The 16,582-nt window shown below is 43.2% G+C and overlaps 1 protein-coding gene across 1 annotated transcript in view; it reads right to left on the bottom strand.

Annotated features, from left to right (window-relative positions):
• Window positions 1-9,002: 9,002 nt before the first annotated feature.
• The window catches only part of LOC115827789 (A disintegrin and metalloproteinase with thrombospondin motifs 12-like), a 39,163-nt gene continuing 31,583 nt past the window's right edge, over window positions 9,003-16,582 (bottom strand). Inside the window, exons 24-26 of the mRNA XM_030791700.1 lie at window positions 10,008-10,154; window positions 9,366-9,519; window positions 9,003-9,118 (exon numbers count right to left, since the gene is read on the bottom strand). Of these exons, the coding sequence (XP_030647560.1) occupies window positions 9,003-9,118; window positions 9,366-9,519; window positions 10,008-10,154 (417 nt within the window). The remainder of the gene's footprint in view (window positions 9,119-9,365; window positions 9,520-10,007; window positions 10,155-16,582) is intronic.

Here is a 16,582-nt window from a genome sequence, read left to right as displayed (position 1 = left end):
TACCACTACACTAACACAGGCACCAGTATACTAACACAGGCACCACTACACTAACACAGGTACCACTACACTAACACAGGTACCACTACACTAACACAGGCACCACTACACTAACACAGGCACCGCTACACACAAAAACAGGCACCACTATACTAACACAGGCACCACTACACTAACACAGGCACCGCTACACACAAAAACAGGCACCAGTACACTAACACAGGCACCACTATACTAACACAGGCACCACTACACTAACACAGGCACCACTATACTAACACAGGCACCACTACACTAACACAGGTACCACTATACTAACACAGGCACCAGTACACTAACACAGGCACCGCTACACACAAAAACAGGCACCACTACACTAACACAGGTACCACTATACTAACACAGGCACCACTACACTAACACAGGCACCGCTACACACAAAAACAGGCACCACTACACTAACACAGGTACCACTACACTAACACAGGTACCACTACACTAACACAGGCACCAGTTTACTAACACAGGCACCACTACACTAACACAGGTACCACTATACTAACACAGGCACCACTACACTAACACAGGCACCACTACACTAACAAAGGCACCACTATACTAACACAGGTACCACTACACTAACACAGGCACCAGTATACTAACACAGGCACCACTACACTAACACAGGTACCACTACACTAACACAGGCACCACTACACTAACACAGGCACCGCTACACACAAAACCAGGCACCACTATACTAACACAGGTACCACTACACTAACACAGGCACCAGTATACTAACACAGGCACCACTACACTAACACAGGTACCACTACACTAACACAGGTACCACTACACTAACACAGGCACCACTACACTAACACAGGCACCGCTACACACAAAAACAGGCACCACTATACTAACACAGGCACCACTACACTAACACAGGCACCGCTACACACAAAAACAGGCACCACTACACTAACACAGGCACCACTATACTAACACAGGCACCACTACACTAACACAGGCACCACTATACTAACACAGGCACCACTACACTAACACAGGTACCACTATACTAACACAGGCACCAGTACACTAACACAGGCACCGCTACACACAAAAACAGGCACCACTACACTAACACAGGTACCACTATACTAACACAGGCACCACTACACTAACACAGGCACCGCTACACACAAAAACAGGCACCACTACACTAACACAGGTACCACTACACTAACACAGGTACCACTACACTAACACAGGCACCAGTTTACTAACACAGGCACCACTACACTAACACAGGTACCACTACACTAACACAGGCACCACTATACTAACACAGGCACCGCTACACACAAAAACAGGCACCACTACACTAACACAGGTACCACTATACTAACACAGGCACCAGTTTACTAACACAGGCACCACTACACTAACACAGGTACCACTATACTAACACAGGCACCACTACACTAACACAGGTACCACTACACTAACACAGGTACCACTACACTAACACAGGTACCACTACACTAACACAGGCACCGCTATACTGACACAGGCACCACTACACTAACACAGGTACCGCTACACACAAAAACAGGCACCACTACACTAACACAGGCACCACTACACTAACACAGGCACCAGTTTACTAACACAGGCACCACTACACTAACACAGGTACCACTATACTAACACAGGCACCACTACACTAACACAGGTACCACTACACTAACACAGGTACCACTACACTAACACAGGCACCAGTTTACTAACACAGGCACCACTACACTAACACAGGCACCACTACACTAACACAGGTACCACTACACTAACACAGGCACCACTACACTAACACAGGCACCACTACACTAACACAGGTACCACAGTTTTGAGGCAGTTTTGAGTTCATAACTCTTGTGGGACTCTGTATGTCCATGTATGTAGAAAGTAAAATGATGAAATTAGGGTAACTTTGCCTGCTCCCCTGTCCCCACTGTTATGTCTTTTTCCAGAAAGCACAAGATAACACTCAGAGAATTGTTTGGCTCCAACCGAACTGACTAGTTACAAGCAACTGACAAATCTCAACTGTACCATATAGGCATCAATAATCATTTGACTATATGGATGATCGAAACAAACTCTCAGTTCACAGTGTCTGTGTTTCTCAGTGATATAACTGTCCCTATAAGCAGTTCAGTCTGTTGTTATCCTGGTTCCACAAACAGTGGCATCTTATCTAAGCTTGATTTTTACTGTGTTCTATGCTGGAAAAAGAGCTTCAGGAAAGGATGGGACAAAACAGGGGAGCAGATAAGGATTACTGGTGTGAACCTCACCATCTCTCTTCTCACAACTGTCTCTCTTTTCATAACAGACGCTCCTCCCATGACCGTCTCTCCTCCCATTACTGTCTCTCCTCCCATTACTGTCTTCTCATAACTGTCTCTCTTCCCATAACTGTCTCTCTTCTCATAGCTGTCTCTCTTCTCATAGCTGTCTCTCTTCCCATAACAGACACTCTTCCCATGACCGTCTCTCTTCTCATAACTGTCACCTCTCATAAGTGTCTCTCTTCTCATAAAGGACTCTCTTCTCATAACTGTCTCTCTTCCCATTACCGTCTGTCTCACCACAACTCTTTCTCTTCTCATAACTGTCTTTCTTCCCATGACTGTCTCTCTTCTCATAACTGTCTCTCTTCCTATTACCACAGTTGTGGTAATAGGAAGAGAGATTACCACAGTTGTGGTTTCTCACCACAACTGTCTCTGTTCTCATAACTGTCTCTCTTCCCATAACTGTCTCTCTTCTCATAACCATCTCTCTTCCTATTACTGTCTTTCTCACCACAACTGTCTCTCTTCTCATAACTGTCTTTCTTCCCATGACTGTCTCTCTTCTCATAACTTTTCCCATGACCGTCTCTCTCACCGCAACTGTCTCTCTTCTTGTAACCGTCACCTCTCAAAACTGTCTCTCTCACCATAACTGTTTCTCTTCCCTTAAATGTCTGTCTCACCATAACCATCTTTCCCACCGTAACGGTCTCTCTTCCCATTACTGTCTCTCTTCTCATAGCAGTCTTTTCCGTCACCATAATCTGCTAGACATAGGAAGAGGAAATCAGCGGATTCAAACCTCCTGGCACGGCACCTTCTATCTGATCATAAAGCATTGCCCAAGTAAATGAGGACTTGAGAATCTGGTGGTCTACATAGTTATTTGTTGAGCGGTGTTGGTGACTGACATGTTATGTCCTGATAAAGTCCTGAGGGCCAAACCATTTTTTTCTTCTGTCAGTGGAGGCAGAAATATTTCTTTGACATTAAAAAAGATCAAAGCCTCTGAGCATCCATAGAAGAATAGTATTCATTCTGAGCAGGTGAGATTGAAATAGCTGTTGTGTTTTGTAGTTGTGCTTGATCATGCACCCATAAAAGGTCCTTTCGCACGGTATATTTATATGGGGCGTTTATATGGGGTGCATGGATGCTTCACACTGCAGGCTCAGTTTCTCCGAAAAAAGACTTCTAGAAGGAGACTGTCAAGGACTTGGAACAGGAATGTGTGTGTGTGTGTGTGTGTGTATTCCCCTCTCACAGACAGACCTGATACACTCCAGATGAGACCCCCTGTTCCTGATTCCATTAGTCTTCAAACCTCTCAGTGATTGGATGTCGGTGGAGGTCAGCTGACTTGAGGATGCTGTCCATCAAAAAGCTGGGAAAGGAATCTTTTCATTTAAAATGAAACGTTTTGAGTTTTGTCAAAGGATTCACAAATAAAGACAAAGAAAGCAGACCGCACCCTGAATGCAGCCTCTGCATCCTGCACAGTGTTGTCTGACAGAGTTAGAAAAGCTTCGGGATTAAGGAGACTAAAATGAGGAGAAATAACATAGCTGTCAGTGCAGTGAGTGAATTTATGCAAGATATTATTGTTCTTACAAGGACTTCAATTCAAAACCACACACACATATGCACGCACACACACTCACATTTTTTTGCCAGTCACCAAATGTAAATATTTAATGAACAGGGTGTTAACTGGAGGTGAAGTGGTGTCTAGTTACGGCCAATGAAGTTCCTGTTGTCCTCTGTGCTCATCTACAAATATTTGTAATGTCTTCTCATGTTAAATATCGACTTATTGTGAATGTCACCAAAAGACAAATAAATGGTTTTCAGACTACAGAACAATTTAAAACCATGTTATTGGCTTATAACCATGGCTGAAGGTTGGCTGTCATGGAATGTATATGTTTAATAAAATGATTACGCGCTTGGGTGGACATGTGTTGCCTAAAGTACATAAAGTACGCTAAAAGAATAAGACTGTCAAGAGTGAAAATTCATCCAGTCAGAGCCATGGATAGAATACCCTTTGTTCTGTTTGCATGTTCCACAAATAATCAAATAAGATATAGGAACTGGAAGTTGTCTCACTACTGTCAAGTACTATCACCCAACACCTCTAAATTCCATTCCTCGCGCCCCATCCGGACGGGTAATTAGATACTACAGTGATGTGATGTGTTGTGACATAACAGTGGGAATATATTGTGATGTGTTGTGACATAACAGTGGGAATATATTGTGATGTGTTGTGACATAACAGTGGGAATATATTGTGATGTGTTGTGACATAACAGTGTGAATATACTGTGATGTGTTGTGACATAACAGTGGGAATATATGGGTTGTGACATAACAGTGGGAATATATTGTGATGTGTTGTGACATAACAGTGGGAATATATTGTGATGTGTTGTGACATAACAGTGGGAATATATTGTGATGTGTTGTGACATAACAGTGGGAATATATTGTGATGTGTCGTGACATAACAGTGGGAATATATTGTGATGTGTTGTGACATAACAGTGGGAATATATTGTGATGTGTCGTGACATAACAGTGGGAATATATTGTGATGTGTCGTGACATAACAGTGTGAATATACTGTGATGTGTTGTGACATAACAGTGGGAATATATGGGTTGTGACATAACAGTGGGAATATATTGTGATGTGTTGTGACATAATAGTGGGAATATATGGGTTGTGACATAACAGTGTGAATATACTGTGATGTGTTGTGACATAACAGTGGGAATATATGGGTTGTGACATAACAGTGTGAATATATTGTGATGTGTTGTGACATAACAGTGGGAATATATGGGTTGTGACATAACAGTGGGAATATATTGTGATGTGTTGTGACATAACAGTGGGAATATATTGTGATGGGTTGTGACATAACAGTGGGAATATATGGGTTGTGACAGTTACTCGGTCACGGGCAGATCTAGCACTACACTCAGTGCTGAGGAGCTCAGGGGTTTTGATTGGCCGATGTCTGAGGGGTGGGGCTCAGGGACAGAGGAGCTGTTTGGATCCGGCCGAGATAAATTGGATCTGTGTAACTAAGCTTGACCAGAATCATTGGTGGACGTCCTTAGAATGAAACCAGATTATTCTAGAACTGCAGTGCTGGATCCACGGTAGCTCCACAAGCCACATTACGCTGCTACAAATATCCAACATTTGACAAACCAGTTGATTCTGTCCCAGTTTACATTTTCTGAAATTCATTAGCTGTTAAAAATAGATGAGAGAAACAGACAAAAAAATCAGAATTCATTTTCATCTTTGCATTTATTGACTGAGGTCTCAGCAGTACACAGTTCTCACTATAAAAAAAACACAGCCCATATTCCGGACCAAAGAGGGATGACCTGCAACTCCTCATCCTCTACACATCAACAGACACATACACACGTGCGCGCGGACGCGCACACACACACACACGCGCGCACGGACGCACACTCACACACATGCATACACACACACACACACACATTCTCAGTGAGAGCACCACCGTCTTAAACAGCACCAGCAAAAGCACCAGAGGTCTGAGGACAGACATAAGTAAAGTTATTCAGAGTAAAGATGGTTTCATAAGGAGTAGACATAAGTAAAGTTATTCAGAGTAAAGATGGTTTCATAAGGAGTAGACATATGTAAAGTTACTCAGAGTAAAGACAGTTTCATAAGGAGTAGACATATGTAAAGTTATTCAGAGTAAAGACAGTTTCATAAGGAGTAGACATATGTAAAGTTACTCAGAGTAAAGACAGTTTCATATGGAGTAGACATATGTAAAGTTACTCAGAGTAAAGACAGTTTCATATGGAGTAGACATATGTAAAGTTACTCAGAGTAAAGACAGTTTCATATGGAGTAGACATATGTAAAGTTATTCAGAGTAAAGATGGTTTCATATGGAGCAGACATATGTAAAGTTACTCAGAGTAAAGACAGTTTCATATGGAGTAGACATATGTAAAGTTACTCGGGGGAAAGATGGTTTCATAAGGAGTAGACATATGTAAAGTTACTTGGAGTAAAGATGGTTTCATAAACACAAAAACATGGAACAGTTTTCAGCTGAATGTACAGTAACATAAAGAAAAAAAAGACAGAAACCAAAAGCTACTGATGTGCAACTGTAAAGCTATTGGCCTCTTCAGCACTAATGATAAGAACAGAAAATGGCTCTAGTGTTGAATAACAGGATAAAGTTGGCATCTCGGAGTCCACAGCGGATTTTCTTAGTCTTAGGGATACTGCACTAAACTCTGGGTTGATTAAAATGGCCTCTTTGTATTGCCGAACCAGACCACACCACAGCAAAGGAAAAGTCTCTTACAGTTTTTCACAATCGCTTAAACACAGTTACTGATTCTATAAACATTAATTCCAAAACCATTACATTAACTAACAAGTTCAGTCACTGAATCTATAAGAATTGCTCCTGTGTTTTCACACAAACTGCAGAACTGCTCATAGAGCATGGTTAACCCCATACTGTCACGTAGAAAGAACAGACAGACAGATAAAGAGACGCACAGACATAGACATATAACACACATAAATTACAGCAATGAGTTTGTTGTATGGTGCAGTGTTGATAGGGGTTGTGCTGAAAAAAAAAATGATAGTGATAATGACAATGATGGTGATAGTGACAGTGATGGTGAGAGTGATAATGACAGTGATGGTGATAGTGATAATGACAGTGATGGTTATAGTGATAGTGACAGTGATGGTTTTAGTGACAGTGATTGTGATAGTGATAATGACAGTGATGGTGATGGTGATAGTAACAGTGATGGTGATAGTGATAGTGACAGTGATGGTGATAGTGATAATGACAGTGATGGTGATAGTGATAGTGACAGTGATGGTGATAGTGACAGTGATGGTGATAGTGATAATGACAGTGATGGTGATAATGACAGTGATGGTGATAGTGATAATGACAGTGATGGTGATAGTGATAATGACAGTGATGGTGACGGTGATGGTGAAAATGATGATGATAGTGATTCTTTAACTGATTCAGATTATCACAGTGCCTCTTATCTGTGTGTACCGGCTGCTGGGTGGTGATGTATTTGATGGCTTATGTGTGTCATCTGAAGGTAATGGATTCAGACAGACACTAACATGTTTCCATGTGGAAGGTTTGGTTTTGTTTGGGAACTCTGAGGTGTGGCTGGCGCAGTCTGCTTCTTTGGGTTTGTGTTTACTGTTTGGAGAGAGAGTGGAAGATCCAGTCAATAATTGTGTAAAAGCCGTCGTGAAAAACTAACAGCAGAATTTCAAACACAGTCTCAGAATCCTGGACAGTACGTGAGGACGAAGCCTCACTGCTCTGAGAGCCGACTCAACTAACCCTAACCCTGACCCTGACCCTGACCCTAATGAAGCTTTTACAGTACGTGAGGACAAAGCTTCAGTGCTCTCGGAGCTGACTCTACACGCTGAGTCCTAATGAACAGAGAACTGCTGTCTCAGATCAGGTGGACACTCATGTAATGACCAGTCTCAGATAACTAATGAACAGAGAACTGCTGTCTCAGATCGGGTGGACACTCATGTAATGACCAGTCTCAGATAACTAATGAACAGAGAACTGCTGTCTCAGATCGGGTGGACACTCATGTAATGACCAGTCTCAGATAACTAATGAACAGAGAACTGCTGTCTCAGATCGGGTGGACACTCATGTAATGACCAGTCTCAGATAACTAATGAACAGAGAACTGCTGTCTCAGATCGGGTGGACACTCATGTAATGACCAGTCTCAGATAACTAATGAACAGAGAACTGCTGTCTCAGATCAGGTGGACACTCATGTAATGATTTCAGATAACTGGTTAGGATTCAAAGTATCATCCACAGTGTAAAGCGTGTAAAACCCGACGATGATAAAACTTGTGGCAGAGGAGTTAGAGTTCTTACAATTGTGTTTTTAGGCTAATTTTAGTAACTATCAAATGTAATTATGTGGTAATTATGTAGCTATATTTAAATATAAATAGTGGTTAAATGGCAGATACATTAAATCAGACCATCGTCTGTCTACGTTTTCTGTCCTGAACCTCAGATGATCACATACCTTTGGGTGTGAGGTTCATTTAGACCAAACATAATCCCCATTTATCTCATTCATTAAACCTTCAATTGTCATTAAAAATGATGGACGTTAACGTTAACTGTCAAGACTAGAGTAATACTGAGGAAAGTATGGTCCCAGACTGACAGTCTGAGAGAGAGGATGGGACAGACCAATGTGACAATGTGAGTTTAAAATAAAATATGATTTCAAAAGATTCGATTTGATGAGAATCTGTGAAAACTGGACTGGCATATACAACTGTCAGACCTCGCCGTATGAGTGCAGACTGGAATTTGGTGTGACTGTATTTTTTTCCCAGGAACAACTCAAAACAAACTCCACACAGACATTCAAGTAAACACATTTTTTTGTGTCTTAGGCATGAGCACAAGGTTGTCTGTGTGATTGTGTTTCCATAGTAACACCTGTGACTTAGTGTTTCTGGTAGTTTGTCCCCAGGTTTGTGTGACGTGAGCATGTTTCTGTGAGCTTGGCGTCATCCATGTTACATCATACAGGTTGCACAGCACTGTTTGCGGACGGATCTGAGAGAACAGCGACCCAGCAGTTTCAGCTTCTCACAGAACCGGGATGACATACTGTTCTTCTTACACATCACACCTACAACAGCCACAGCCAACAGGGTTTCAATGAAGGCACAACATAGATTTTACACAGTTACAGAGGGAATTAACAAACTCTGTGACTGTAGACACAATGAGAGCACACATGCTTGGGAAAATGGATGATTTTACAAGCCACAAACATATATGAAATGTTTGTGGCTTGTAAAATCATCCATTTTCCCAATAACAAAATTCAATCAAAGCAGATCTCAACATATTTGATTTTTAAAATGCTGACATACCTGAATTGATTTTGCAATCCTGCAGGTTGCATTTCTGGACAGGGTGTGGTTTGCTGTTTTTGACACACAGGGAGTTTTCCTCTTGCTGCCCTGATCTCTTATTCACACAGCGCACGGGTCTCTTCTGCACCCCTCCCCCACACATCTTTGAACACTGTCACACAAACATCCAAATCAACTCACTGGGACCTGTCAGGGACTCCTGTTCCCACACCAATATCCCGCAATAGTTTACTGTCTAGCCTGACTGTTGGCTGGATGAGCTTCTGTCAGTGCTGATCTAAAACTTTAAATCTTTGTTTACAGAGGGATTACCTCCTCCCAGGGCCCAGTGGACCAGCTCACACACGGCTGTGTGCTGCAGGGCTTTGTACTGTTGGGTTTGATTGTAGCGCTGCTTCTCTCACACACAGAGCTCTTCTCCTCTTCTCCCGACACGTCCTTCACACAGCGCACTTTCCGCAGCTGCACTCCTCCACCGCAGCTCTGCGAACACTAAACAAAAACACAAACCAAAACCAAACCCCACAAACAACAAGCCGTCAGGATCCAAACTTCAGAAAACCAGAGAAACAGTGAATGTAACCAACACAAGCATTCAGAAAAACCTGCCCATAAACCATGTTGTGAGGAAAAAGGAACCTGTTGCCAGGGGCTGGTGCTCCAGCTGACGCAGGCCTGGACGTTACAGGGCTCTGTGCTGTTAGGTTTGAGGGTGACATTACAACGCTGGAACTGTGGGCAGTACACCAGTCGCTCCCTTTGCCCTCCACCGCAGCTCCTGGAACACTGACAGCCAGACCAGGACACATTTTTGCACCAGCAGACCACAACACGTTTTATACACAGGCAACTTCCACGGACATTACTATGGACACAGACACAACGGTTCACCATATTCACACACGTTTTATACACAACGGTTCACCATATTCACTGTTCAGTTTGTGCCTCGGTTTTTTGGACAATGCTTTGGTTTGTATGACATAATTTTCTGCCATATTGGATTTTATCATAAAGTGATTTTTCGCTACTCCTTGGACAAACTTTGTCTAATCTTCACCAAATTTGGCACAGACAATGTTCAGACCAAGCCTCACAAAAGTTATCAGATGGATGTTTTTATTCATTACTCTTTATGTGCTTGGTCTAAAATCATGATTGTCATTTGAAGTCATGCATTTTTTGATCCTGAGATCTGGACATGTTGCCATTTCCTGTTCTGCAATTGTATTTGATGATGATGTTGCCAAACAGGAAGTGAGGTCATAACTCAGTGACAGTTTGATGTATCAAAACCAGACTCGGTATGTGGACTCGGGACCGTATTCTGAGGAAGCACAAAAAATTCTGCGTCATTTGACCACTGGGGAGGGGGGGGGGGGGCGATGCAATAAGCAAAAGTGTGTTTTGGCTCATTTCTGTTGATGTGTTTACCTTAAGTAACTGATTCACGTGTCGGGTGATACTGCGGGAGGTCCAAAGGCCGCAACATGCCAACTTGTCATGTCAACCTGATTGATGCAGCCACCATATTGGATTTTATCAAAAGTTTAAAAAATTTTCTCAGGCCACAAAGCTTGCCCAATCTTCACCAAAACTGGCACAGATGATGTTCAGACAAAGCCTCACCAAAGTTATCAGATGGATTCTTGATTTTCGAAAGCGTTCATCCGCCACTGCTGTTCGTAAAGAAAATTTTTTTCAACACACAGACACCATGAACTGAACTGAGCGCCGTGGTTTTTGGTTTCAGTACATAACTGTTGCACCTTTAGTATGTTCATGTGTATATTTAGGTATACTTATGTGTGTTTGTGTAAAGTTGTTTACTGTGTTTAGTTGTCTGATGTTACTGTGTGTTTGTGAGTAGTTCTGGGTGCAGAACATGAGTCGGGAAGGACTCAGCCAGACTTGTCCCCAGCGTCTTCTGCCACCGAAAACGATACTTTTCGCAAATGTTCTCTGAGGTGCACAAATTTGAAAACGTTGAGTTCATGTTGTAATGTGGACAGGAAAAACGGAGAGTTTCAGAAACGATGATGTATGGTTGCCATGACGCTGGTGAAAGTTTGTGCTTGAGACACCAAAACAAACATGTCGGGTGAAATGCAGTCAATGCTGCTCTATCTATATATATCTAATATACATAATATATCTTCAATTACAGATCATCATACTGTACTGTGCTTAAGAGATGGAAAACAACTGCAACGGCGATTCAAACCCTACATGGAGTGGTGATTTTGGATGCAACCTGGCCGAACAAGTAGTTGGGACAACTTCGTAATGGTGTAACAACAAACGCTAAGGCGTTTCAGCGTTTTAGAGTGGACATAGAACATTTGGAAAACGGTACGAAACGACAGTGTGTACAGAAAAACATTTTTATGTGTGTGTGTTATTACTGTGTGTCCATGAGTAGTTGTGTGTGTTTGTGTGTAACTGTGTCTTGCTGTATGTAGTTGTATGTTATTACTGTGTGTCCATGAGTAGTTGTGTGTGTTTGTGTGTAACTGTGTCTTGCTGTATATAGTTGTATGTTATTACTGTGTGTCCATGAGTAGTTGTGTGTGTTTGTGTGTAACTGTGTCTTGCTGTATGTAGCTGTATGTTATTACTGTGTGTCCATGAGTAGTTGTGTGTGTTTGTGTGTAACTGTGTCTTGCTGCATGTAGTTGTATGTTATTACTGTGTGTCCATGAGTAGTTGTGTGTGTTTGTGTGTAACTGTGTCTTGCTGTATGTAGTTGTATGTTATTACTGTGTGTCCATGAGTAGTTGTGTGTGTTTGTGTGTAACTGTGTCTTGCTGTATGTAGTTGTATGTTATTACTGTGTTTCTGAGTAGTTGTGTGTGTTTGTGTGTAACTGTATGTTGTTGTATGTAGTCGTGTGTTAGTACTGTGTGTCTATGTGAAGTTGTGTATGCCTGTGTGTAGTTGTGTGTGTTTGTATGTAATTGTGTGTTCTATGCAGTTGTATGTTATTACTGTGTCTGAGTAGCTGTCTGTGTTTGTATATAGCTGTGTGTGTTTGTGTGAAGTTGTATGTTATTTGTGTGTAGTCGTGAATGTCTGTGTGTAGTTGTATGTGTTTGTGTGTTGTTGTATATAGTTGTGTGTTATTACTGTGTGTCTGTGAGTAGTTGTGTGTGTTTGTGTGAAGGTGTATGTTTAGGATTGGATATCGTTAAAAAATGTTCTATACTGATACCGGTACCCATACCATGAGAAAAAGAAAATGACATTACAGATTACAGTATAAATCTTTAGTTTTATTTTTCAGTTATTTTACACGCTCAAAGCAGTTTCATAACCCGTTTACCGCATTGTGGTACAACTTACGTTGTCTGTTTCAACTATTTAGTTTTAAACTTATTTACCACTTGAAGCTGTCTGTTAACATAATATCAATAAATAATTAATAAAAATGTATAAAAGCCAGAATTGAACTGGGAACCTTCAGATTATCAGACAACTGCTGTACTTCTTGAACTAGTGCCACCCCAACAAAAAATATTAAGGTACAAGGGAATGAAACGTAAAAGATAAAAAAAAAAAAAAAGTGAATCAGTGCAAATAGTTATATCTCATATTTCCAGACCACCATAGGCATATAACAGAGTGGAAAACCCTATGCACTCGCACATGGCTACAAGAACTTACTGATTAGCTGTCACCTCGTGACCTCATGACGCCAGATCTACCTAACTCATACCTGCGTCATGATCTTTCTCCTTTTCATTCTCGCTAGGTAGAGAACATTTCAGGAGAGACTGGTGCAGCTTAACTGTTACTAAGCTTAAAATCCTGCTTCCCCACCTAGAGAACTGATATGAATAGGGACCTCTGTAGCACATGGTACTCTCCTGTTGTTGTTTGGATTTCGCTAGCAACGTTACTCTACTGTGGTGATAATGGAGCACTCTGCATTCTGCACACAATGCTTCGTTGGAATGGATGTGCTAGACGGGCATGGTTGCTGCCCCTCTTGTTTAGGGACAGAGCACCTTAGAGAGGCACTTTCCAGTCCCTGTCCTGAGTGTAGCATAATGCCGCTAGAACTTGGCCAGCACCGTCTGACCAATGCTTGCTCTGATACGTCAGAGGTTTTGCTCTCGTCTACTGTTGCGGTAAATGTGTGCGGTGTGAAGTGCAGCGCCGCAGATAACGAGGGACAGCCAAAACCAAAACTCAAACCCTCAGCAGCTAAACTTGCAAAGTGGGTGGGTGAACTCATCACAACAGCAGAAAGACTTCAGGCACTTTTGACTGGTCCTATCATAGCAGCCATTACAAGCAAGCGTGTGCACACACTTCGTCCTCACCGCAGCACTCATTGAATGCAGAGCCAGAGGACAACGATGCTGCGCCGGATGCAGCCACAGATTCTCTCTTTACTGAGACTCATGCCCAACCATCTGTCACTGTGGACCCGCCGCATTCTCACCGATCTTCATCACATTCAGTTAGTTACAGCAAGGCCGAGACAGGAAGTGCAACTTCTTCTGTGGCGCTGTCACTATGTGACATTAAAGTGGAACTTGAAAAATTGAAGCTAGACATGCCACAAGCTCCACCGGGCCCTACCAACCTACTGTGCCACTCAGTGCCCAGGATGAAAGACTTGCTGGTACCACACTGCAAGGACTTCACAGAAGTTGTATCAGCGGCGTTCCAGTCAGCGCTATCATTTTGGCCAGATCGTGCTGCTTGCATGCTGGCTGACACGACTGCACCAAATGCCCTCGGCCCTGGCTCAACGCCTCTGCCTCACTTACTGTTTCGCCCAATGAAGCCCTACACCAAGATGTGTGATGCCCCAACAAAGAGTGCAGGTGTCACATTCAGAGTGCAGGTGTCACATTCAGGTTACTTGCTTTTCAGTGCCCCAGCTGCACCGCTGGAGAGAGATAACATCGAACGGTTGGCTTCTCCACACACTCGAGAAAGGCGGCCGGTTGCAGTTTCACTGTCGACCGTTGCCTTGTGCTTGTGTGCGTCTCATTATAATAAAGGATCCACAACAAACTCTCGCCCTCACTGCAGAAGTTCAGCAGTCATTGCAGAGAGGTGTTATAGAGGAAGTGGACCCTCATGTTCATGCCAAGGGATTCTACTCCCGTTTTTTTTTTTTTTGGTTCCAAAGAAGGACGGGGTTTTCAGACCTAGATTTAAGGCGCCTTAACAGGTTCCTCAAGCGCCTACCGTTCAGGATGTTATGCACTGCCGATGTTCTTCGGGCCACAGAGCCAGGTGCATGGCTCACAACAGTAGATCTGAAAGACGCTTACTTTCATACGCCCATAGCAATGGACCACAGACAGTTTCTCCAGTGCAGCTTTCAGCACAAGATCTATCAGTTCAAAGTTCTTCCGTTTGGGCTGTCTCTAGCCTCACGGGTTTTCATCAAGCGTATACAGGTTGCACTCAAACCTCTACAGCAGGAGGGCATCTTAGTTTTGCCATACCTAGACAACTGGCTGCTGTATGCAGCCACTCCAAAACAAGCTTCGGCTGATTCCAGCCGTATTTTAAATCATATCTTCGCACTTGGCCTCACGGTCAACTGGGAGAAAAGCTGTTTCTGGGCATGCATTTGGACTCCAGGATAATGTGTGCCATGGGTAATGTGTATGGATCAACCCCCTGAACGCAGGAAGTTGTCACAACAGATGCCTCCCTCAGGGGTTGGGGGGGGTGTGTGGCAGCATCAAGGGGTGGGTGGCCAATGGGATCCACGCATGAAACAGTGCCATATCAGTGTCCTAGAGATGCCATATCAGTGTCCTAGAGATGCCATATCAGTGTCCTAGAGATGCCATATCAGTGTCCTAGAGATGCCATATCAGTGTCCTAGAGATGCAAGCAGTATTTCTGACATGCAGACATTTTGAGAGTGTTTTGATGGGAAAGCATGTGTTAGTCAGGACAGACAACACCTCAGTGGTGCTTCACATAAATCATCAGGGTGGCATGAGGTCACTTTCCTCTCTTTGGGGGGAACCCAAGTGTCATAGGCTATTCAGAGGGGGTCAAACACACTGTTCTAAACATGCGTGCTCAGTCCACTGGCACAATGTATGCAAACAGATAGAGGTGCTTCACTGCTTTGTGTGCTGCTCATGCCTTGAACCCTTCTGAGTGTCCAGTTACTGCAATCCTTGAGTTTCCACAACATCTTCTGGATGCAGGACATTCTCCAGATACGCTGAAGGTGTATGTGGCTGCGATAACAGCTTATAGGGCACCTATGGAGGTGTGTCTTTAGGCGCTCATAAGCTGGTGGTAGCTTTTCTTAAAGGTGTGCAGCGTTTGGACCCACACAGTCAGGTTGACTTTGCTCCTTGGGATCTGCACATGTTCATCACCTTTTTAACCATTAGAGTCAACAGACGTTAAATGGCTCTCCTTCAAGACTGCATTCTTGCTGGTGATCACACAGGCCAAGAGAGTTAGTGAGCTACATGCTCTCGGTGAGTGCTCAGTGTATGCGATGGGGTGCAGATGACAACAAGTTACCTTGTGGTCTAACCCTGCCTTTTTACCAAAATTGCTATCCCCACAATTTACCAACCAGCCTATTACTTTAGCTGTGTTTCATTCTGATGATAATGAGTCTTGCTTAGAACTGTGTCCAGTGCGTGCACTACAGGACTACGTTTCAGTGACTGCCCAGTGGCACACCACAGACCAGCTGTTTGTCCATTTGCCTGTTGGAAGGGAACGTCTCCATCTAAACAGAGACTGGCACATTGCGTTTCAGAAGCCATCAGCAGTGCTTACCATTCTGCTGGAAGAGCAGTCACTGCTTCTGTGTGGAGTCACTCAACGCGTGCAATTGCAGCCTCTTGGGCAGCACTGAGAGGGATATCTCTCTTAGATGTCTGCGCTGCGGCCACATGGTCATCACCGTGTACGTCTTCTAGGTTCTATCAGTTGAATGCGGTGCCGCTTCCACCAGTCTCTGCAGCCAATGTAACCTTGGTTCTATGAATATTAGAAGACCGCCAGAGTTCTTGGTCACTTGGAATTGTGAGATTGACCATTGCGAAAGATCATGATGCAGGAATGAGTTATATAGACTTGGGCTTCATGAGGTCATGAGGCGACAGCTAATCAGTAAGTTCTTGTAGCCATGTGCGAGCGCATAGGGTTTTCCACTCTGTTATATGCCTCTGGCGGTCTTCCAGTATTCATAGAACCACGGTTACATT

The sequence above is a fragment of the Chanos chanos genome, chromosome 14 (assembly GCF_902362185.1).
Source record: "Chanos chanos chromosome 14, fChaCha1.1, whole genome shotgun sequence".
NCBI lineage: Eukaryota > Metazoa > Chordata > Actinopteri > Gonorynchiformes > Chanidae > Chanos > Chanos chanos.
This window is presented reverse-complemented; position numbering and strand designations above follow the sequence as displayed.